At 48.0% G+C, this 22,350-nt stretch overlaps 1 protein-coding gene across 1 annotated transcript; it reads right to left on the bottom strand.

The window, feature by feature from the left end:
• Positions 1 to 7,159: 7,159 nt before the first annotated feature.
• Fam180a (family with sequence similarity 180 member A) lies at positions 7,160 to 21,323 on the bottom strand. The gene is made up of 3 exons (XM_032905224.1): positions 21,114 to 21,323; positions 9,716 to 9,816; positions 7,160 to 8,334 (listed from the first exon to the last, which is right to left on the bottom strand). Exons 1-3 carry the CDS (start codon positions 21,184 to 21,186, stop codon positions 7,990 to 7,992), a joined length of 519 nt encoding a protein of 172 aa, XP_032761115.1. The 5' UTR covers positions 21,187 to 21,323; the 3' UTR covers positions 7,160 to 7,989.
• Between the last annotated feature and the right edge of the window lie 1,027 nt (positions 21,324 to 22,350).

Here is a 22,350-nt window from a genome sequence, read left to right as displayed (position 1 = left end):
AGGAAGTTTACCCTGCACCCGACTCAGTCAATTCCCACACAAACCTTATTAGAAGGGGTTTGAAGTCTGTTCTGCTGTCACAAGCGACTGAGGGGGCACTTTGAAGAATCTCCTTTGGGAGCTTGGGGTGCAACCTCTACTAGAGGCGCTGAAGTGTTCAGAGGGATATCTTTTCTGGTGATTCTTTTCTGGGGATCAAGACTAGGGCCTTTGTCTGCTTAGCAAAGGTTATCCCACACAGCCACAAGCTCCAGCCCTACCCTCCTCTTCTGAAACATCATGGAGTCTATAGAGACTTTAAAGAACTGGGCAAGGGAAGAGGAAAGGTTATTTTGACGCCTTCTAAAATATGGCTGCGAACTTAGGAGAATTTGCAAACAGTGAACTAACGGTCCTGCCCAGATACTCAGTTGCTTTTTGCAGTTGCAGCCCAGAATAAGCAAACCTACGTAGGAATTCTAAGGATTTGAGTATCAGGATCTCAAAGTTGGGTGCAAGGGGTGGAAGATAGACAAGAGCTATAACCAGCATTATGTACCTAGTTTGTGCCTCCTGAGGACGATAGTTAAGGTCCCCAAAGATGAAGGCGGGGGGCGGGGTCAGGGCCTCCTAACACTGCTCTGTGAATAAGGGTAATGTGTCTCTCATGGGAATTTCTCAAACTAAGCTGGCATTGAGCGAAGAATACCATGAAAAGAAAATCCAAAGCATTAGGTCTACTTAGACGAAGCAGAAAATTGACTGATCTACAGAGTCCCTTACCCCCCAAAAAAGTCACTGGCAATCACTGTCTGCTAATCCCCGACCAGAGTTAGTTGGTGCCTCCTTGGAAGGCTGGGCTATTTATTTGCTAAAGATTTAAGTCAGCTTGTATTTAACGAGACCACGATAATCCCCTCTGTTTAACTTTTTAAACTTAATCTTGGTTACCCAGTCCCCCAGGGAACTGTGAGGGAGATATTCTTATAGTTAACCTGCCTTAGCTCATTTTTTTCCCCTAAAGTCTCAAGGACCATGTCAGCTGGAGGGGGTAGCTATGCATCCCCAGACAGGTGAGGAGAGGGGAGAAGGGAAGGGAGACCACGAAGGTCCAAGAGGCTGACAGAATGCAAATGGAACTATAGCGTCTTTGTTCTAGACCTCTGTGCTTTAAAATTAGGCCATGGTTTAGAGCTCTCGCATTTCTGTTTTCTTGTTGCATTAGGTCTGGTTTGTTTGTTTGTTTGTTTTTTTTATAGCAGAGACATATATATATATATATATATATATATATATATATATATATATATATATATAAGAAGCTGATAGTCAGAGGGTTCTAACCGTGAGACCAGAGTAACAGGCTAAGCTGTGCTTTTGACTTCAATATGCCCTTCCGGAAAGTTTGCATAGAAGGTTCAGGATGGCCGTTTTCATATTCTGGTTGTCAGAGACTACCATGACCGGAGGACAGACTCTGGACAGGCCCACTTCCAGCTCCATCATCCCTTTCTGGGTTGATAATGAGGAGCCTTCTGCATCTCCAATGGCTGTCATGTAAAAATAGCCAGAGGTTGAGAAACAGGGACTCCCCAGCCTGTCCTTTCTATGGATTCAACCACAGTTCCTGTATTTTTTTCCAACATGAAATTCATTTTAGCTATGGTCCCCCAGTCTGTAGGTGTTTGTTTGTGCAGAATTGGGGGACCCATCTTGAGACAGAGGGGTGCAAATGATAGTTTTAAGGAAGAAAGTACTTTGGTCTCCTCCAGAGAAGTGTGACAATTCCATCCAAATCTCAGTGGAGTCCTTTTGGGGTGCCCCACAAGCATTCGTCTTCCCTCAGACCTTCCCCCTTTGCTCCCCCACTTCTACTGATACCCCGACAGAGTAGGCGGTCTGCTACTTACGCTGGTGGGGTAGATAGTGGGCAGGGGCAGCAGCAGCAGCGGCACACAGATGACCAATAGCAGCTTTCTTGCTTGGAGAAGGCCCTGTAGCAAGCCCATGGTGGACCTGTCTGGATCGAGTCCTTGAAAGCGTTCTCCTCTGCTCCGCACTAGGCTTCGATCTCAGTCCAGGAAGACTCCTTATACCTTTCCTGGCTTCCAAGAGTTAGTCCTCTTTGGTCTCGGGAGCAGAAAAACAGGGTGGCTGTACCCAGTTTCCACAGAAAGCTGGGCTCCTTGCCTTTTGCCTTAGGTGGGATTGAGCAGCATAGTGTTATGGCCATCGAAAAAGGAGCTGGAAAAGGAGTTATGCACCTGAGCGGTGGGTTTGCCCTCTGGGGTTAACAAGAGGGTGGCTTCATTCGACACGCCAGAAAAAGTCCTCCAAAGCAACGGGCTTGAGGCTGCTGGGCAGCAATGAAAAATCACTTAAAACTTAAAAAAAAAAAAAAAAAAAAAAAAGAAAACCAGGAGCTTTTCTTCTTTTCTGGTGACCTGTCTGGGGGCAGCTGCTGTTTTACCTCTGACCTGGCTGACTGTTGGTAAAAATCTGGTGGCCCCTTCCCTTAAAGCCAGCACGGGTGTTAGTCTGAGGTATATGTAGACCTCAGATTGGGAGTGAGGGCGCTCTCTCTCAGTACCTGACACCTTAGCTCTGTTTAGATTTCTTCCCTTCAAATTAAGCTCCTACTTATAGTTTTCCTGAAGTCTGGACTTCCAAAGCAGCGGTGAAGAATCCCCAAGACATTCCTTTTTGTTACAGGACTAAAACTAGCCAGAGGCCCACCTTTAACTTTTCTAAACCAATGGGACGGGGCAGAGGGCAGTGGTTCCTCCCACTTCTCAAAGCCTATCAGCAAGTTGAAAAGAATGAGCCAATATCGCATCTGAAGGCGGCCCTTGATTGGTCTCAGCAGGGGCCTGCTGGTTTGGCAGGACCCAGGCAGCTCTCTTGTTTTTCCATTTCTCAAGCATCCCAGGGGTTGGATGTTGGTCAGCACCTTGAGCATAACCCCACTTCCCCAGCACTGCCCTGTTGTTTCCAAGCATGGGACACAGCTTTCCTGGGAGAGTCACTTGCTCGCCACTCAGGAAGATGACACATCTGGTGGCGGGGGCAATATAGACGTTCGTTCTAGAGAAACGTGTCCTGTGAACAGTATTAAGACTTCCTTCCAGGCAAAGTTTGCTTCTTAGGCACTTGCAGGGTAGAAAGGTCAGAGCCGGCAGGAAGGAAGGAGGGAAGATGCTGGGATGCTTGGGAAGAAGGGAAAGGCTCCCCCCACTGCTCTGGAAAAGTCTAGATGCCAGTTGGAGTGGGTGTCCGTGCACCTGTGCACCTCGCTGAGGCTCTTTACCAAAAAAGGAAGCAGGCTGTATTTCCCTCGATGGAAATACAGGAAACAGGAGCCACGGGGACAGGGCTCATCAATAGTCATACTGGGAATTCCATTTGGAGAAATGGGCTAACCTTTATTTATTTTTGTTTTTCATTTTCATATTCCAAAAGGACAGATTTGGAATAAGACCAAAAAGAAAAGGAGAAAGAGAAAACCCACTTCTTTTAAGTGATGGTCTTAAGTGATTATCTTGATCTGGGAGATGCATAGCCAGATCTCGTGAACCCATTATCTTTTGGATTCACAGGATTTGGGGACATTGTGCAGCCATAGCCCTTTGAAAGTGATCCCTGGCCCAGAGAAGTGGCCCCACAAAAACCAGTTCTCCTTGCTTTTCAGAGCCAGTAACACTGTGGACAGGTCTTTGAAGTCATCTAGCTTGGGTTATAGTGAGTCCCCTCTACCTGCATGTCAACGATGCAGGCTAGCTCAGCTAGACATCCTTGCCTCATCTTTTTGTGATGGTTTAGAAATGCAGAACAAATAAGACCACATGCCCGTGATGTTTCGGTTACAGAGATGAGAGAGATTGGATAAGAATAAACAGCTAGGGAAATGAACGCCTCCCGTCAAACCCAGAAGCTGCTTCAAATTCCTCCAGGAGATAATCTGAGGTAACCAAGATTCCAGTGAGTTTAGTAATGCGATTGGGCCGTTTGTATTACACCATGAGTGAAATTTGTTGAATAAAAGTGAAGCAAAGCAAGTTGCATGGTAGGGCTAGTAGTTCCCCTGGCCATCAGCTTCCCACACAGAAAAACTGCTGTCCAGAAAACAGCGCCAAGGAGTGTGTCAGTTCTGTGTACAAAAGGTACATAAAGTAGTCACACTCTTAAAATATTTATTTTGCGTCTCTAGTCCAGGATGGCTCAGAACTCACTATGCAGCCCAGGCTGATCCCCAACTCATGGGGGCTCCCCTGTAGAAGCTTCCCGAGTGCTGGGAGTACAGCTGCGGACCACCATGCTCTGCTGAAATGTCAAACTTTCATGAAAAAAAGGAAGAGTTCCCTTGGTGTGGGGAGAAACAGGAGGAGAGTTGCTCAAAGGTCAAAGGGTCATGACGTGTCAAGACGGGAAACTTTCAGAAGTCTGTCACACATCAGTGTGCAGGGCTGCTGATGGGATAGGGCTCAGTAGCAGAGCATGGGTAATCCTAGGTTTGAGCCCTAACCCCCAATGAACAGAACAAGAAGGGACTGTGAAAATGATGTGTGTGTGTGTGTGTGTGTCTGTATTTTAACGCTGCTGTGATAGCAAGTTTCATGTTGTGTGTGTGTGCGTGTGTGTGTGTGTGTGTGTCTGTATTTTTTTTTTTTTTGGTTCTTTTTTTCAGAGCTGGGGACCCGAACCCAGGGCCTTTTCCTAGGTAAGCGCTCTACCACTGAGCTAAATCCCCAGCCCGTGTGTCTGTATTTTAACGCTGCTGTGATAGCAAGTTTCATGTTGTGTGTGTGTGTGTGTGTGTGTGTGTGTGTGTGTGTGTGTGTTTTTTTTAGCCACAACAAGAGGAGGCTATGTAAGATATTAGATAGGCTAGGAAAGTAGGGGACATTACAAAGTCACTTAGCTGGCTTTTCAATTTATACCAATTCACCTGATAACATGCCTAGATATAATTCCTTCATTAGATTTAGGTGACGAGACTGGGCAACACAGCACCGGCTGTGACAGGTTTGTCATCGTAACTCCAGACATGCAGATGGCTATGAGCATCCCAACTGCACAGGAAGTTTCCAGACATCGTGGAAATGACAGAAAGGATCCTGTGAGTCACAGGCCAGTCTCCCCAGCAAACTTCATCCCCTCAAACTCTGTGAGCAAATGTGACTGTCCTGGGCATGGTGGACACTAAAGAAGCAAAAAAGAGGGTCTGGGCAAACCTGTTCCTTCGCTGTTCACTGAGCAGAGTGGGGTCATTCTTTTTGGGAGGGGTTATTTTGTTGGGCAGTGACATAACATTTGATTTTATGTATCAATGCAGCCAATGTTACCAAACTTTTAGTGTGTAAAATTGATCTGTCTTCATTTAGAGTATAGTGATGTTCAATAATCTAGCTACTTTGAAAATGAAGTCTTTGTTTATCTTTAAAAGGTCATGTCCGTTTTGCATTTTCAGCCATTGATTGCTACATAAACACAGGCCCCAATTTATGATATAACACGCCTTTAATTTGTGTGTGTGTGTGTGCACGCGTGCTGGGTGAATGATTTACCATTGATCCCAATGTTCCTTGGAATGGTTTTTCTCCTCACACATCTCCAGTCTCCCTCCCTCTTTACAGCATGGTGGGCAGCCAGCCTACCATGCTGGTCTTCCACCAGGCACCTGAGTACCAGGGTGAATCTGGTGGAGTCTCCAGATGGAGGCAACGCTGCTATGAGAGTTTTGCACGTTATCTAGGAGCTGCAGTGTATTTGGTCCCCTGCTCACTCCACACCAGGAAAATACAGAGTTGGCTGTAGATTCTGGGCCCAGCTCTGTAAAATCCAGCTGTGTCTCCATGCTTACTTTTGTTATATCTGAAGGGCAACAAAGGGAACAGTATGGGTGGAGTGGGACACAGAGAGGGGAGGATAGGGGGATGCTATAAGAGGGTGGAGATGAGTAAAACCCCCAAAATATTCATAACTGGATCTAGCTATCAGGACATCAGAGACATAATAGAAAAAGGCAGGCAGAGCAACTGCTGGAGAGAACATATAGTATGCAAATGAGAAAAACTGAGCAAAAAGCAGCTTCAGGGAGACGACTCAGTGGGTAGATCATTTGCTGGCCGAGCATGAAGACGAGTTCAAATCCCCATCATACTGAGTACATGGTCCAGATGTGGCCACGAACCCCAGTAACCCTAGCACTGATGGTTGCAGAGACAGGAGGATGGCTGGGACTTCGGGCAGTCAGCCTAGCCCGAGTTAGTGAGAGAGCCTGTCTCAGGGGAATAGAGAGAGTGATAGAGCAGGACGCCTGACATTTTCCTCTGAGCTCTGTGTGCACAGGAGGTGCACTCCCCCACGTGCACATACATACAGTGCACATGTTCACACACACCACAGAACATGAAGAAGAGGGATGGTTTGCGATGTATGAAGAATGTTCAGGGGTGAGGAAGAGCAGGACTGAGGGTTAGTGCTCTGAGCAGGAGTGTAGGGGGAGGTTCATGTTTGAGAGACATGATGTTTGGAAGAAATACCTAGCTCTTCTTCAGAGAGATCATGCAGCTGGAGCATGCAGGCAAAGCTCACCTGCCGGAAGAGTTAGGGGAAGTCCAGACTCATGCTTAAGTGAAGAATGTGAAATATCGTCTTTTCCAGAAAGTAGCCCAGCAGAAACCCTCACTCAAATATTGCACTTTCTGAAATTGATTTCCCAGAATCCAGCTGGAGCCCAAGAGGAGAAAGAAGCCAGATCTTAATGCTGGGACAAAGCCATCCAGAACCCAGGTGCTTCAGTCTATGCACAGGTCACAGTCTGTGGCCTCAGCATGAAATGGCTTGTGTAGGGGCCAGGCTGTTCAAGGAGAGCTGTCAGGGGCAGGTGTATGGGTAACAATAAAAAAATGTAATTTAATGACCTGGATGTGAGGGGGCAGCAGAGAACCCCAGGACCCTACAAAAGATGGGCAGAGCTTTTTCGGTCTTGTGTGAGAGCTGGAGAGAGGGTTTTCTAACAGTTCAGCAGACCCCATAGACACAAGACCCCTCCTGTAGAGCCTCGACAGCTGCAGTCATTTTACAAAGAAGGAACCTGGGGGTTGTCTGCCTCCTTTATTAGAATGTCCTAAATAATTTAGATATTAAACAGGGGCTGAAAATATTGCACACATGTCACTTAAACATCAACCGGTATTTAATATAAATAATGAACAGATATCAAACTAACATTTTGAAAGCAAAAAAAAAAAAAAAAATCCAGAATGTGAAGGGTAAACAATCTGTCATCTGAAAGCGATTTTTTTTCCCAGGAGCACCCAAATCGCTGACAGTGCTATGGTATTTTAGGACAATCAAGCATAGTGGGGTCACCTCCTTCACTAGGAAGGCACTATGCTTTAGCTTGGCTTCTACGTTGAAATGACAAGGCATGGGTGGACTGCTAGCACTTTCACGGGTCCTTTCTATTTCTCCTGTCTCAGAATAAATTCAGAAAAGGTGAGTCAAGCCATGTAGGTCACCATAATACTGATTCTTCTTTTTGTCTTTGGTGCAAACCAAGTGTAACCTTCTATGGCTAATAGTATATTTATTTGAATGCATCTCTGCCTTTCTTCTATTTACTGTGGAACCTGCCAGAAAATATTCTTTCAACACAGATCCCTTAGAAGCAAAAGAGTCTGCCCATCATCCTTCTGCCATGCCCTGGCTCTATTGTTAGTCCTTACTTTTGGGTATGAGAAGTCTGCTCATTACCAGGTAGACCAGTTGGCCTCTGGAGGTGTCTTGAAAGTCCAGTCTAGCCCTTTCTTAGGGAACATTATGTCGCAGGTCAGATATGCCTGTCTGGAAGCAACAAGGGACAAAAGGGTATTGGGGTGACTCATTTATCTTTGCTATTCTGTGTGGGAAGGACATACTTTTCTCTTCCAGTGCAGTAGAGGATGAAAGTTCTGGAAGACTGTGTGTGCCTGTCCCTGCTTCAGAGTCCTAGCCTGGACCATTCTCTCAGGAAGGCACTCCAGGGCTTGAGGACCTCATCAAGTCATGCCTCAGGGCCTGGAATAGGCTGATGAGGGATTGGGCCCAGATGTCCTTCTGGTGTCCTTCAGATAAGGCTGTTCGATAGGCTGTGTAAGCCAGGGTTAAGGCTATCCTTTCAAAGTCTTCTTTCTTGAGGACCCCAGGGTTGTTTGCCAGGTTGGCACTCAGCCTTCGGATATCTGGGATACTCTTGGGGATTATGTTGTTGCAGATTGAGTGGAAATTCAAGGCCTTCCGCAGGGAAGCCAGCTCCTCATCCTTGATGGAGATCTTCAGGTCTGGGCTGATCTCAATTTCAGCTAGCAAGAGCTGTGGAGAAAGATGGGATTTAAAAAAAAAATAAAACCAAACATGAAACAAACTATTGCTAAAGACAGAATGAGGGGTCACCATTCACATGTGGGGAGGCGTGCCTAGGGAGAACTTAGAATACAAGAGACCTGGGCCTCAGCTCTCATCTTTCTCCTTAATGTCTCTGGGCCTCACCTTTCTTCTCTGTAAAATGACCAGCTGCAGTATCCACTCCACTGAGGTATCACGAGAAGCATACAGGACAAATATGGGCAGATGTGACATAGTTTCTGGTATCAGCCACAATGCCACCATGTAGGTAAGCGATCCTATCTTCTCTTTGTCCCCCTTTACCCACTGAGGATCTTCTGAAGTACAAACTGACCTTTGCAGATAAAGTTATAACCAGAAGTGGGAATTTAAAGAATGCAGAGTGTTGTGCTGGGGCTGGGGGTAGTGGGATGCAGAGATGCTCTATCTCGCTGGCTTGCAGAACAGGGGCTGTATCTTTCATCTTCATTGCTGCCCTGCGCCATGAGGAGCCCAGCAAATACTCAAAGAATGGAAAGACTGCAAGTCTAAGTCTCCTCCCTTTTCTGTTCTCTGCCTTTCATGACACTGCATGTTCTCTTTCTGAACCACTGGTTTGTGACTCCCATTTTCAAGGCTTGGCAGAGGCTATGCTGGGGCAGGTTGGTGCCCAGGGAAGTGTTGGAAAGCTCCACTCTGGCTTCACTTTGTCACAGCCATCAAAGCTGGAAGGGACTATTTGGGGTCACATTGAAATTCCATGTAACAGTTGAGATTCGGGCTCAGAGACTCTTGGCCAATGGGCTGAAGTTCAGACCTTGAAGTTAAAGCTCCTGACCTGAACCAAGTGACCTCAAGAAACTCACCCCATGATTGGAAGGAGCTGGGTCTCAGGGAAGCAGGAATAAGCAGAGGAAGAAAGAGTGTGGCTAGCCCAGGCTCTTAGAAACTTGGGTGAGTCAGCGGGGCAGGCAGACAGCACCTCTGTACTTCAAGCAAAGCCCAGAGACACAGCTGTGCTTGGGTTCCAGTGTGGCTTTGCCTGGACATTACAGACAAGTGATGCCTTAAACTTTTACTTGGGACCTTCCACTCTGTGCCTGGGTGTGACAGGGGCACCTCTCGTTATGCCTGTACTGGACTCTGAATACTGTCATTTCTGTCAGGACACATGGGAAAGGTGAGGCGGTCCCTGGAATCTCTTACGTTGGTGTAGGCCAGATTCTGTCACATCCAGGGATAGTTTAGGGCATTCCTTGCTACAGTACAGACCATCCAAGTTCACGGGCCCAGGCAGACCACTTCTCAGAAAAAGAGAGATAATCTGTGTCTTTAGGTGACTCGGGTTGATGATTTTCCCTCTACTTACCTCATAGAGCAGTTCCACCTCCTCCAGGGAAGTCTGCAGGACTGGATTCAATGGCAGGGACAAGGACCTCTTTGGCCGATGGGCAGCTGGGAACAGTGCAGCTGGAAGAGACAAGAGACTGGCTTGTGGGGCTGTCATGCACGGTTGGCCACCTCTCTCTACTTAACCTTGAGGGCAGCCCTCTCAAGCATATCTTAAAAGTGGGTGGACTTAGGGTGAGGGGAGGTGGAAGAGCGTCTTGTTCCTCAGAAAGCTTCCAGGCATGTCAGACTAGTAGCTCATCAGGAGCATTCAAGGAACTGGAAAGAATTTCTTTGCCTGGGCTATGTTTGTGCTAGGAAATTTAGGTTAAAGCAAAGCAAATGAAGCAAAGTAGATAAAAAAAAAAGCAAGCAAAAAAAAGTTTCCTAATCTCACAAGGGAGACCCTAAAACTATTGTCCAACACATGGCACATCCGAATGCTTAAAATCAGTCTGTATGCAGTTGCTGCAGCCTTATTGTCAGAGGCTGCTACTTTGGCTGACCCAGCTTCTGAGGTAGAGATGCCAAGGATCTTCAGAGGACAGAGGAATGAAAGCCGATTGTGCAAGACCTGAACATAGGGCTCTATGTGGCTGAGAGCTTCCCTCAAGGGCCAGCTGATTTAACAATGCATTTACTGCACAGTCAAGGACATGTGGAAGCTGGCGGAAGATGGGTGGTTCCTGGTGGGGTGAAGGATCGAATGTACCAGGCACCGATGGAAGAATGAAGGAGAAAACAGAATATTGTTGAACACAGTTTTCAGGACTGGATCAGACAGCCCCTACCACTCGCTCAGCCCCTTTATGTATTAGACATCGGTCACTAATGGTTGACAAACCTGTGGGTAGGATAGGACCATGACCTTTAGAAAACCAGACGACTGTAAGTGTGGCCCTCTGACGTTGTGTTGTGCGACTATACTTTCCACAGCCATGGGAGCTTATGTTCTGTGCATTATGTGCTGATGAGGGCAGTGTGAAACTTTCCAGAATAAATTCCACCAGGAACGATAAAGGAGCATCTCAACCTGAAGGGACCTTCATGAGAAGCCCACTGCTTCCCACATAAAGTGGCTGGGTGCAGCTTTGCTTGAAAATGGCCTTTGCAGTAGCTTGCTTATGGCCCACTGCAAGTTCCTCAGGGCTGAGGTGGATGTCATTCTGTGCCTCTGTGTGCCCGTTCGAATCTGGAAGTACCAAGTGAGGGTATCAGTAGGACATATACTTTGCCTCTGTCTTCCTTGTAGGAAATGAAACATGGGTACCTGGTGTAGGACAAGGAGTGAGCTGTTTCTGTGTTTGTGTTTGTGTGTGTGTGTGTGTGTGTGTGTGTGTGTGTGTGTGCCTGTGTTCACACACCTGTGTGCTTGTGCACTTGCTTGTGGGAGCATGAGGGGAAGACCGGAGGCTGACACTGGGATGTTTTCCTCAGTCACCTCTTCACCTTAGTGTTTTGAGAGTCTCTCACTGAACCTGGGGCTCTTGCTTTAGCTAGATTGACCAGTCAAGGAGCCCCAGAGATCCTGCTGTCCCCATGCTGCAGCTCTGGGGTTACAGGTCCATGCCTGGCTTCTCAGGGTGTCGAGAATTTGAACTCAGGCTCTCATGCTTGTACAACAAGCACCTTGTCCTTTGACCATCTTCCTCCTATTTTACAAGCCTCTCTTTATTCCTGCCCTGAAAGGAGGAGAGTGACTCAAGCTAGGATATCAGGGCAGCATCATGCCCACAGTTCTCCTCCCAGGACGTCCTTGTTTTCTTAATCCAGTTTTTGAGAATTTTACAGGAGCACTGTATTTACATTAGCACCTCTTTCTTTTCCTCCACCCGCTCCTCCCATGTTCCTTCATGCTCCTGGTATCTGATTCTTTAATTATAAGTGATGTATATGTGTATGTGTATATGTATATGATGTATATGTATAAGTGTATGTGAATATGATATATGTATATGTATGTGCAATGGTATGTATATATTTATGTATATATATGCATATATCTGTACCTACATAAATTTATAAACACAGCCTTCTGAGTTCATTAGTGTTGTTCATATGTGTTTCAGGTTGAGCTCCTGGAATCGGCTACCCTCCTAGGGATGACAGGGGTGTCTCATCCCTGGAAAAAGATTGATTCTCCCTCTCCTGGAGACTATCAATAGCCCATAGCTCTTCTACTGTGGGTGGAGCCTTGTGGGAATCCAGATCCACGCTGGCATGGCAGTTGTTGCTGCCATTGTTAAGGTCTTCTTTAGGTGACCATTTTGTTGTGATTTCCTGGGTGCAGTTTCCCTGTCACATGTAGAAGACTGTGTCATAGCAGACATCCCATCCTGGCTCTTAGAACCTTTCTGCCCTCTCTTTTGAGATGTTCCCTTGAGTCTTCAGTGAAGGGGTTGTGTCATATATATATATATATATATCAGTTTGGGCCAGGAACCACATGGTTGGTTGTTTTCTGTGTTTTGACCAGTTGTGGCTTTCTGTAATGGTTTCTATCTGCTGCAAAGAGAAGTTTCCTTATATGGGGTGAGAGAAACCCTTACATGAGAAGCTAAGGTTATGTAGCTAGAATGAAGTTAGATATTATACTGGTTTAGTGAAGTGACAGTAGTAGGTTCTTTCCTAGGCTCCATGGCTTCACCAGTTACATGTATCAGGCCAGGTTTACAGTACCCAGCATGGATTCCTTCCTTCCGAGCAGGTCTTAAGTCTAGTTAGATGGTTGTTGGTTACAACCAAGACAAAAGTACCACTATTGCACCTCTAGGGGCAGCTTGCTGTTCTAGCCTGTGTTGTTATCCATAAGGCATAGCTGTAGTTGGGTAGGACTATTGATTGGTTTTCTCTCTCGGAAGCTTGCCTAGGTTCTTTGGTACCACGAGAGCTAGTTCCCTCAGGAAGGAAGTGTCCAGGCCTGTTCCACCTTCATTCTTTCATGCCATCTATCACATCTTAAATATACATTATGTATTTTATTTAGAATATAGGTGTGGCCTGCACATCTGTGTGTACACCACATGCATTCAGTGTCCAAGGAGGCCAGAAGAGCATGTTGGATTTCCCGGTTGGAGTTACAGGCAGATGAAGGAGGCACATGTGGCTGCTGGCAGCCAAACCCAGGTTCTAGGCTAGAGCAGCAAGAGCTCTTAACTGCTGAACCATTTTTCTACTTCCCAAAAACTTTTTTATTGGAAAATTTAAAGTATCAATCCGTTACGTGCCTCCTTAGTGTAGGCAGTGTGTCAGTCTCATGAAAGTATCCACTCTCCAGAGGATGGAGGGGGAGGGCAGGGTGTCATGGGCTGGGCCTCTCTGTCCCATCATCATGGTCACGGACTCCCTAGGGAAGTTACTGTAGTCTTGAGCTTGGGTCTTCTTTACTTAGTCTCTTTCCTGAGGACATATCTTTTATTATCCTTACCTTAGGGAACCTTTAATTCTCAACGTTTCCCCATTCAAAACTGAGCTTAGCAATGGCCATGATCAGTCCTAGCTGCTGTTCTCATACCTAATAATGACCCTGGTAGTAAGGGCTGGAAGTAGTTTTAGCTCTCCAGACTAGGGTGGTGGTTGTGTGGGAAGTGTGTGAGCTACACAAATATCTTGTTTTTCCTTTTCATGTGTGTGTGTGTGTGTGTGTGTGTGTGTGTGTGTGTGTGTGCACATATGCACACATGTGTGTTCATATACAGGTTGAGCTTGAGAATATCCCTTGTTCGCTCTTCCACTTTACTCTTTGAGACTGGGTCTCTCCATTAAACCCAGAGCTCATTAAAACAATTATCCATCTGGAACACAGGTACTTTAGAGATGGGTCCCTCTTTCCTTTTCTTCTCCCTTTTCTATATTGGTCCACCTCTTAGAACTGTATATTCCATAATTCTCCTCATATTTCTGTTGCTCCCTTGACCCTGTGCATTGGGTAAGGTAGATTTGGCCCTGTGTAAGGTGGAGACATGCATGTTCCCTAGGCTGCTGGAGGGTAGCTTACTTTTGGCTACCTCAGTGGCTCTTCAGCTGCTTAGCTTTGACTCTTTAGGCAAGACCTTGAGATGCTGGAGGTAACCGATGAGCAATGGTTCTGTCTACCCAGGCAATGTCAAAACACGGGGAAGAAAATTTAACACGTGCTTCTCCCGACCCCATGTTCTTGTCCATAACAATGAAGGCTGAATCCTGCCAAAAAGGCCTGTGGCTAAAACAAATGCTGGCTGGGTCTGAGCTAAACATACACAAAGTTTGAAACTAGGCTTGCTCCCACACCGCTGGGTGACATCCTGTTGCCCCAGGAATCCTTTCCTGTTCACCCCTCAACATGCATCTACCTCTGAGGCTTTCTTGTCTGTTCTCACACTTAGTTAGTGCCTTGCTGCCTTCCCCTCCTGGAAAGGGCTCTCGGGATTGCCGGCTTTTGGGATAGGGAATGAGTTTTCCTCTGTTTCCATCAGCTCTGCATCCTGTAAGGCTCAGAAGGCAAGCTCAGTAGGAGTGACTTAAAAAGAGCAACTGGATGTTAAATAAACCAGCAACCCTGATTTAAGGAGGCTACTGTGAGTCATCCGTGAACCACAAGACAGCATAAGCTTGGCAAGGAGAGAGTCCTGGACCACTCTCAGGCTTAGCATTCTCTTCCCATCAGAGGGTAGGGAGAAGAAGAAGAGAAAATGGAAACACCAGTGAATTCTAGAGGCCCCCACATCCTCAGGACCACTAGGTCTCAGACAAGAAGATTGCTAGAGGCTTTGCTCAGCATTACGGCTCTGTGTTCACACAGTTTTGTGGGGTGTGGACCTGGCCTACTTGCTTGCTTGCTTGCTTTTCTTCCTAGAGTTCCACGTGCAGCCAATCACTAAGCTTCTCTTTGTGGGGTGTGAGCATCCTCAGGAGGGCTGCTCCATGTGTCTGTCTTGGGGATCCCTGGAACTCACAGGTCTCCTTGCTTAAAAGTCTGCTGTACAGGATGGCCTTGGGAATGAGGACAGAGATTGTCCCCTCCTCCTTCATGGGCAAATGAGTATCTATGACACAATTGACTGACCAGCACAGAACAAGTGATTCACCTGCTAAGGTCACACCGGGTGGATCAGGCTACTTTAGAAACTGGATCCAGCAAGCCCTGTCCATGCCTCTAGTTAAGAGGACACCGCTGGACTGCAAACAGAAGCTACTAAAGTAGGACACTCACAGTCTAACAACCAATAACCCCAGAGCACTCTGCTGCTGGATGTGTCTTTTCATGAGTCCACAGAGTTGTCTGCACTCCCCGGTTTCGAGATGAAGACACTTGGTGATTAAGGGCCTTGGTCCAAATCTCCCGATTTGCTAGTGATAGGAAGGAGAGTATGATGACCAGCCCGTGGGCCCCAGAGTCCAAAAAGAATGGCTGCTCTTCATTTCTGAATAACGTTGAGAGAGATGGGTTTGTTATAAAATGGCGTCCTTAGATAAATCACGTACACATGGAGGTCAGAGGACAACTTACAAGAGTCAGTTCTCTCCTTCCAGATGTGGACGCTAGGGATTGAACTTGGTCATGAGGCTTTAGTGAAAAGCACCTTTACCCATGGGGCCATCTCTTGGCTCATGCCACCTATGCAAATGTGCACACCTGCGTGTGTTCAGAGGACACTTCACCACATTAAGTAGCTGACACACACCTCTCACACACACCCTGAGCTGCTGCCCAGCGGCCGGTCTCCTCCCGCTCTCACACTCTCTCAGCTAACGTCTTCCCACCATCAGCTCCTCCCTCATGCCAGTCACCTGCTCCTCACACACCCTCCACCCTCTATTCTGCCGTGGCCTCATGGCTCACATCCTCCATGTGTGTACGGAGCCTCCATGAAGACACAGGCCAGATTCAGCCTGTTCTCGCCCCCACCACTCATTTTCTTCTCTGCACTGGATCTTAGAGGACTCTACAGACACACGGCTGTGTCTTCCATGAGATTCCACCTCCCCCTCGCCCTGTGTGCCCTTCGTCCTCCCTTGCCTGTTGGCAGAGCGCTGAGCTGGCTTTCTTAGCCTTGCCCACTCACCCTTCTCACAGCCACACTCACTGCTGGATTGATTTTTTAACTTTTAGGTTCCTGGCATTTTCCTCCCAGAGACTCCTCCGATGATCTGTAATAGCTGTCTTCCCTTCCCTTCAGCTCGAGCCTAACATCTGTCTCCTACTCACACCCTCCTCTCCCACCCACTGCATACAATCCCAGCTGTACATACTCTCCACACACATACTCTCCCACATAGTCACACGTGTACACACACACACACACGCACGCACACACACGCCTGCATACACACACGCCTGCATACACACACATACACACACACACACGCATGCACATGATACACACACACATACGCACGCACACACACGCATGCATACACACACATGCATACACACACATACGCACACACACACACGCATGATATACACAAACACACACACACACGCATGATACACACACGCACACACACACACCTGCGTCCTCCCCACATTCTTCATCTCCTCCCGTGGCTCAGCTACTGTCTCTGGCTTTCTCTTTCTTTAACATCCCATATCCAGCTAACCATCAAATTTTGGCGATGGTCCTTTCCGAACTCATCAGGAACCTGCCTGCATCTCCACATTCCAACAGCCTCCTGGTCTTCTAACCCTGACCCCTAACCCCTAATGGTGTCTCTAACTCCACCCCCAGCTCATCCTTTCTCCGTTCTTAGCACAGTACCTGAAGTCTGGTAAGTCTGTGGAAACAGGGGCCTGCAGACGTCACTACACCCAGAACCTTCTCTGGTTCTACCTTTTCCCAAGGACAAGCCAACGAACGAACAAAAACCAAGCAAACAAAACCCACAAAGTTTCATATGGTACCAAGTACTCCCAGATCAACGTCCTCTTTAGCTCTGCATGCATCCCCCATCTCCCTGGGTCAAATACCCTGGCCACAGACAACCTCACTGTGTTTCGAAAACATCTGGCCAACTCTTCTATCAAGGCACATCTGTTTCTTCTCCCTGAAATATCTGCTCCCAAGCTCCATAGAGATGACAAGACTCCCCCCCACACCCCTCAGATCTCTTGTGACTTTTTTCTCTTCTAATGGAGTCTTCTGTGACTGATGTATTTAGGATGCTAATCCTTTCACATTCTAGCCTCCGACCTCACTGTGCTGCCATCCGGCAAAGTACACATTGTGTTTATTCGCGTGCTTGTCTCTTGTCCCCTTCACTAGAAGGCCAGCTCCGTGTGGCAATGGGACCTGTCTGTGTTGCTCATCACGGCATTCCCGGTACCTAGCATTGTGCCCATTACTGTTTGTCGACTGGATAAATGACACTGTAGAGTCGCACCAGCTACCCTGCCAGTGAGCTTGGTTCTTTGTACAAAAGCTTCCTCTTTGCAAGAGAGTGAGTCTCTCATCCTTTAAAGTTCCAGGTCTGGTCCCAGTGAAGCCGACTTTGACCAGTGCCATTCTCTCTCCTTATCTCTCAGGAGTCCTTGCTCCAGCTAACAAGGAGCTACTCCTCATTTATCTTGGTCAGCGCAGTTGCTATCTCCCCATGTTTTGTTCCGTGCAGACTTTGTGACCCGGAGTGCAGCCAGCAGGCTCCCGGGGAGGAAGCAGGGTCACGATGGAGACTGACCTCTGACTTTTCATGATCTTGGTTTGAGACGGTCCTTTGTCTTCCTACTCCCATTCCTGTGTGTGGAGCCCCTCAGTGGGGTCCACTCAGCCACTTGCACCAGAGAACTTGCTGGAAGGGATACTGGCTGCAGACCACATCAAGCCAAAGCACAGTGCCACTGTGAATGGATCCTTGAAGCAACTCTGGGTGTGGAAGGGAAATGTTCTTGCTTATGAAAGATCTTCTGCCAGACCCTGATGTTGGTCACTCTTTGGCTCCTGGGACAGCCTTTTGGAAAATTGGTGCTGTTTGGAGAAAACCGCAGTCCCAGCCTCCTCCATGCCTGGTTCCAGTGAGACAGTGTTGTAGAGGAGCGATTTTGACTAGAAGGCTCCGCAACAGGGGGATGAAACAATGGCGAGGAGGTGAACGGGGTAGTGGGGCTGATCTCAGATGGATGTGGGGTCAGATCTACTGAGCCCTCTACCAAGGTAGTTCGGGGTATCTCCCTTCTTCTCCCTTCCACTTCCCTCACCCTGGAATCATTATCTGCATGGGGTATTGAGCAGCTCTGTAGAGGCCAATGAACTCTTTCCAGTCACTGTCCTTACCTGGAAGAGTGTCCAAGAGCAAGGACAACACAACTCTCAGGCATGCACCAGCCCTTGGGGCCGTCTTCTCTACTTAACGGTCTCATAAATAAATACTTTAGTGGGGGTGGGATGATGGCTGAGCAGGGAAGGTGCCTGCGCTCCAGCCTGACTCGTGAGGAGAGAACCGAGTCCTACAAAGTGTGCAGCGTCACACATGTGCCCACACACATGCACACGGACATCCATACACATAAATAAATGTAAGAAAGTAGAGCTACTTTATATGCCCTTAACAACAGCATAGTTATGATTATTGGTTACTAGGCATGTTAAATTTTACCTTTTTAAAATCAGGCAAGCCCTCTCCCCTCAGGTATTGCCCTGAGAAGCTGTGGGACATTCCAGGACATGGACCATGTGGGTAGGTCAGTGTCCTCAGGTTGGCCCTGTTAACCACAGAAACCACAGGTGAGTCACTGAGACTCCGTCATGCCGGTGGGGCTGGACTGCGCAGTCCTGGATCTGGTTGTGAAATCTCCACCCTGGGAGGCGGGGGTTGGGGGAATCCTAGAGAGCACTTCTGAGGGGGAGACTGGGAGAAGGGGCGGAAGAAGGCTGCCTGGCAGTGGGCAGACTCCTTTTAGAGCAGTGTGTGTGTGCATGTGTGTGTGTGTGTGTGTGTGTGTGTGTGTGTGTGTGTAAGAATACAGTCTCATAAAGAGAGTGTCCCTTAAAGTCCTTTTAAGGAATTCATTGAAAGCAGGGTGGCAGCTCAGAGTTGGAGTAAGGATAAGGTAAAAGGGACAACACCTGTGGGAAAGTTATTTGTCTATGTGTGTTTGCACACTCTTGTGCACACATGTAGAAACGTACCATGGACAGCCTGGAGAATGTTACTCACAGGAACACGGTCCATTTTCTTTGGACAATATGTCTCACTGGCCCAGAGCTCACCAGTTGGGTTAAGCTGGTGGTCAGTGAGCCGTGGGATCCTATGCTCAGCCTCCATAGTGATAGGATTCCAGATACCGGCTGCTGTATCCAGCTTTTTTTTGGTATATGGAATCTGGAGTAACTCAGGCCCTCATGCTTGCATGGGAAGCACTTTATCAACCGAGCTGATCTAAAGGTGACAAGAATTGTGTCCTTTTTTTTTTTAATTAGAAAAAGTGTTTAAGACAAAGGGAAAATAAAAGCCAACTATGTGGAAGAATTTTGAAGAAACTTGGATGGACTCCATATCACTTGTTGCTTCTGAACACAGTGTTGGATCATACATCTTCGTACTTTGTCCCGTAATGGCCTTTTGGTCATTTGTGTTGGCCTTGATTCTTTAGAGCCTGTGCCCCTACTGGGAAAATCTTCTCCAAAGAGCCTCAGATGTTGCTATCAAACACGTTGAGAGATCCAGCTTTATGTACATCATTTTCGTAGCATATTTTTGAATGGCGTCCTCAGATCAGCCCTGCGAGGGCAATGTTTTATGATTGCTAGGATGCTGCTTGCTAACAATACCCAGAGAAATTAGAAAGCTGCCGGAGATCACGAAGGTGGCTCGTTAGAGAATTGAAATCTCTGAGTCCTTGCAGGAGTGTTTATGAGCCTTCTCGCACATCCGGTCCTCCCTTGGCCTCCTGACAGCCTTAAGAAGAGTAGACGCCTTTGTCTCCTTCGGCAAATTAAGTTGTGCTCCCAGTGTGACAAGCGTAAGTGACAGAATCCAATGCTAGGACCTCTCTGCTTTCCACTCCAAGTGCTGCCCTTAAAGACTATGCACATGATGAGCAGGTAGGCGTGTGTGTGTGTGAGTGTGTGTGAGAGTATGTGGTGAGTTTGTGTGAGAGTGAGTGTGAGTGTGTGTGTGTGTGAGTATCTGTGAGTGTGAGTGGGTGCGAGTGTGTGTGAGAATGTGTGTCTGTGTGTGTGAGCGTGTGTGAGTGTGTGTGTGAGTGTGTGTGTGAGAGTGAGTGTGAGTGTGTGTGTGTGAGTATCTGTGAGTGTGAGTGGGTGCAAGTGTGGGTGCGAGTGTGTGTCTGTGTGTGTGAGCATGTGTGAGTGTGTGTGTGTGTGTGTGTGTGTGTGTGAAAAGTCTGCCCTATTTGCATCTCAGCAACACTTATGTCCTGACCAGTCCCTAGTATCAGGCTTAAGTACAAAGAGGATAAAATAAGTTTAATACCTCGAGCTCCTCTCTTCCGTTGCAAATGTGCTTCCTCTGCTGCTCCCTGACACTGTCCCTGGGAAGGAGGGGCACATCCTTGTCACCATGCCAATCCTCATCCCCTTAGGGGGTCTCTACAGAGAGTGTCTTGGACAGGAACACTGTATTTCCAGGTCTTTCTGGGAACATGAAGTCAGCTGAACGTAGGCAGCGGAAAGATTTCTCCTCTGACTGGCATGGGGTGGGTAGCACTCCCAACTCTTCATTTCCTGATGGTAATAAACTAGCTGGCTTGATATGTCCCTGGTGCCTGCCAAGTGCAGCCAGACCAGAGTGGCATCCGAGGGAGAAGATGTCAGCACGAGGGAAAAGCCTTTGCACATACCTGCTTCTTTCCACAGTGACTTGATGGGAATGGCGGGGGCCAAGCGCACTGGATGGATGCCCCAGAGACTCGTTTTTCCTTACCCACCACCATACACCTCTACTTGGCTGCCAAAATGCATGCCCATAGCATCCTGGAGACCTTGTTCTCGGCCACTGCGGCCAGGAGCTCTCTGCGTTAGTTTCCCAGGTAGCAGCCTCTTGCGTCCCAGGGGCCACCATTCCATCGCACAGGCAGCAGGACTTGACACCTTCTCTCAGGGGGTCTGTCCCAGCAGTAGCAGCCAGGGATCTGGAGAGAACCCATATCCATCCTCCCAGTCAACAGTTCTCCCTGGCTCATCAGCGGGAGCGACCTGATGGCTTCTTGACCTCCGTTAGGCTCCCAAATCAGCTGTTTTGACGTTCTTCCACCGGCATTTTCTATCACCTTTTACCAGGAGGGACCACACCGGGAAAGTATAGAGCACCGGCAAAGTTGGCATATGAAGCAGGCACAGGGCTTTTAATTCCTTCCTCCCTCTACCTCCACTCCACAGCCGCAATTGTATTCAAGAAAGATGAATGAGCACCAGAGAACCACAAGCATAAAGGCAACTCACCCCTGCTCCACCTGCACGCAGTGGCCTGGGCGCAGGAGAGCACCAGCAGAATCGTCAGCACCTTCCAGGGCATCTTCCAGGAGGGAGACAAACTGACCTTCTATTGGCTCAGGACCCCAGGAGCCACAGGTGGGCCCTTGCTCTTCTCTGCGAGATGACAGAGGAGTTCTTACTGCCCTTTCCTGTCTATAAGGAAAGCAAGGGCCTCTCCCTGGCTCCGCAGGGTGGAGGCAGATGCTGCCTCTTGGGTGGGACAGAAGTTGGTACCTCTCTCAGCCTAACTCTCTCTGGGATTAGGGGACCGGGCTTCCACACAGAGGCTCTGTTTTTGAGCACATCTGGAGTGACTCACGGGGCATGTGATCTCTTTGGCAGTGGGCTGGATAAATATAATTTCTGTACTTGAGTTCCATGTGTTGGATGAGCCCACTGGAATTTTTCTTTAACAAACAGACCCGCGGAACTTGTTAGAGAGCCCGGCGAGAAGTTGGCTGTTTTCCCCGTCCACACATACTACTTCAGAGCCAGGACTGAGGGCTGGAGGAAGAGCTGGGAGGTTGCCTGGCAGACAGTGGGCTGGTGGAGCTGAGTTCCCTGTAGGACAGCACAGTCATTGTAGTACTGGGGTGGAGTGCTCCTGCTAGCCTTCCCTGGAGCTAGACTTGTGGGTCTTGGTTGGGGTCTGGCGCCTTTCCGAGGTTCTGGGTAGGTGGGGAATCGGCAAGTTGTTAGGAGCAGAATGGACAGGTGGTGTGGAGAGTAGGTATTGCCTTGTGAACCCTGTGAGCCTTTGCGGGAGGCTGGCGATGAGCTCCCATTCACATCCAGGATGCTTGCACTGGGTGCTTTCCACACAGTTTGTAAAGAAAAGAGGTCTAATTAGCTCATTATCCTGGAGGGGGTCAAAAGCATGACACTGACTTCTGCACAGTTCTGGCTAGGATCTGCTGAGTGGGAATCTTTGTGAGGAAGAGATTTCATGGTGATCTAGGAAGCCTGGGGGGGCGGGTGGTGGTGGTTAGACTTTTCTATTTGCAAAAACCTTTCATGGTAACTAACCGGGGTCCCCAAAGAGCCACATTAATCCCTTCCAAGGACATTGCCGCAATGACTTAGTTACTTTGCACTTGCACCGAGCCCCCCACTCCGCATCTCAGAGGTTCTATGTACTTTTTTTTTCTTTTCTTTTCTTTTGTTCGGAGCTGGGGACCGAACCCAGGGCCTTACTAGGCAAGCG

Source organism: Rattus rattus, chromosome 6, assembly GCF_011064425.1.
Source record: "Rattus rattus isolate New Zealand chromosome 6, Rrattus_CSIRO_v1, whole genome shotgun sequence".
In the NCBI taxonomy this organism is placed as follows: domain Eukaryota; kingdom Metazoa; phylum Chordata; class Mammalia; order Rodentia; family Muridae; genus Rattus; species Rattus rattus.
This window is presented reverse-complemented; position numbering and strand designations above follow the sequence as displayed.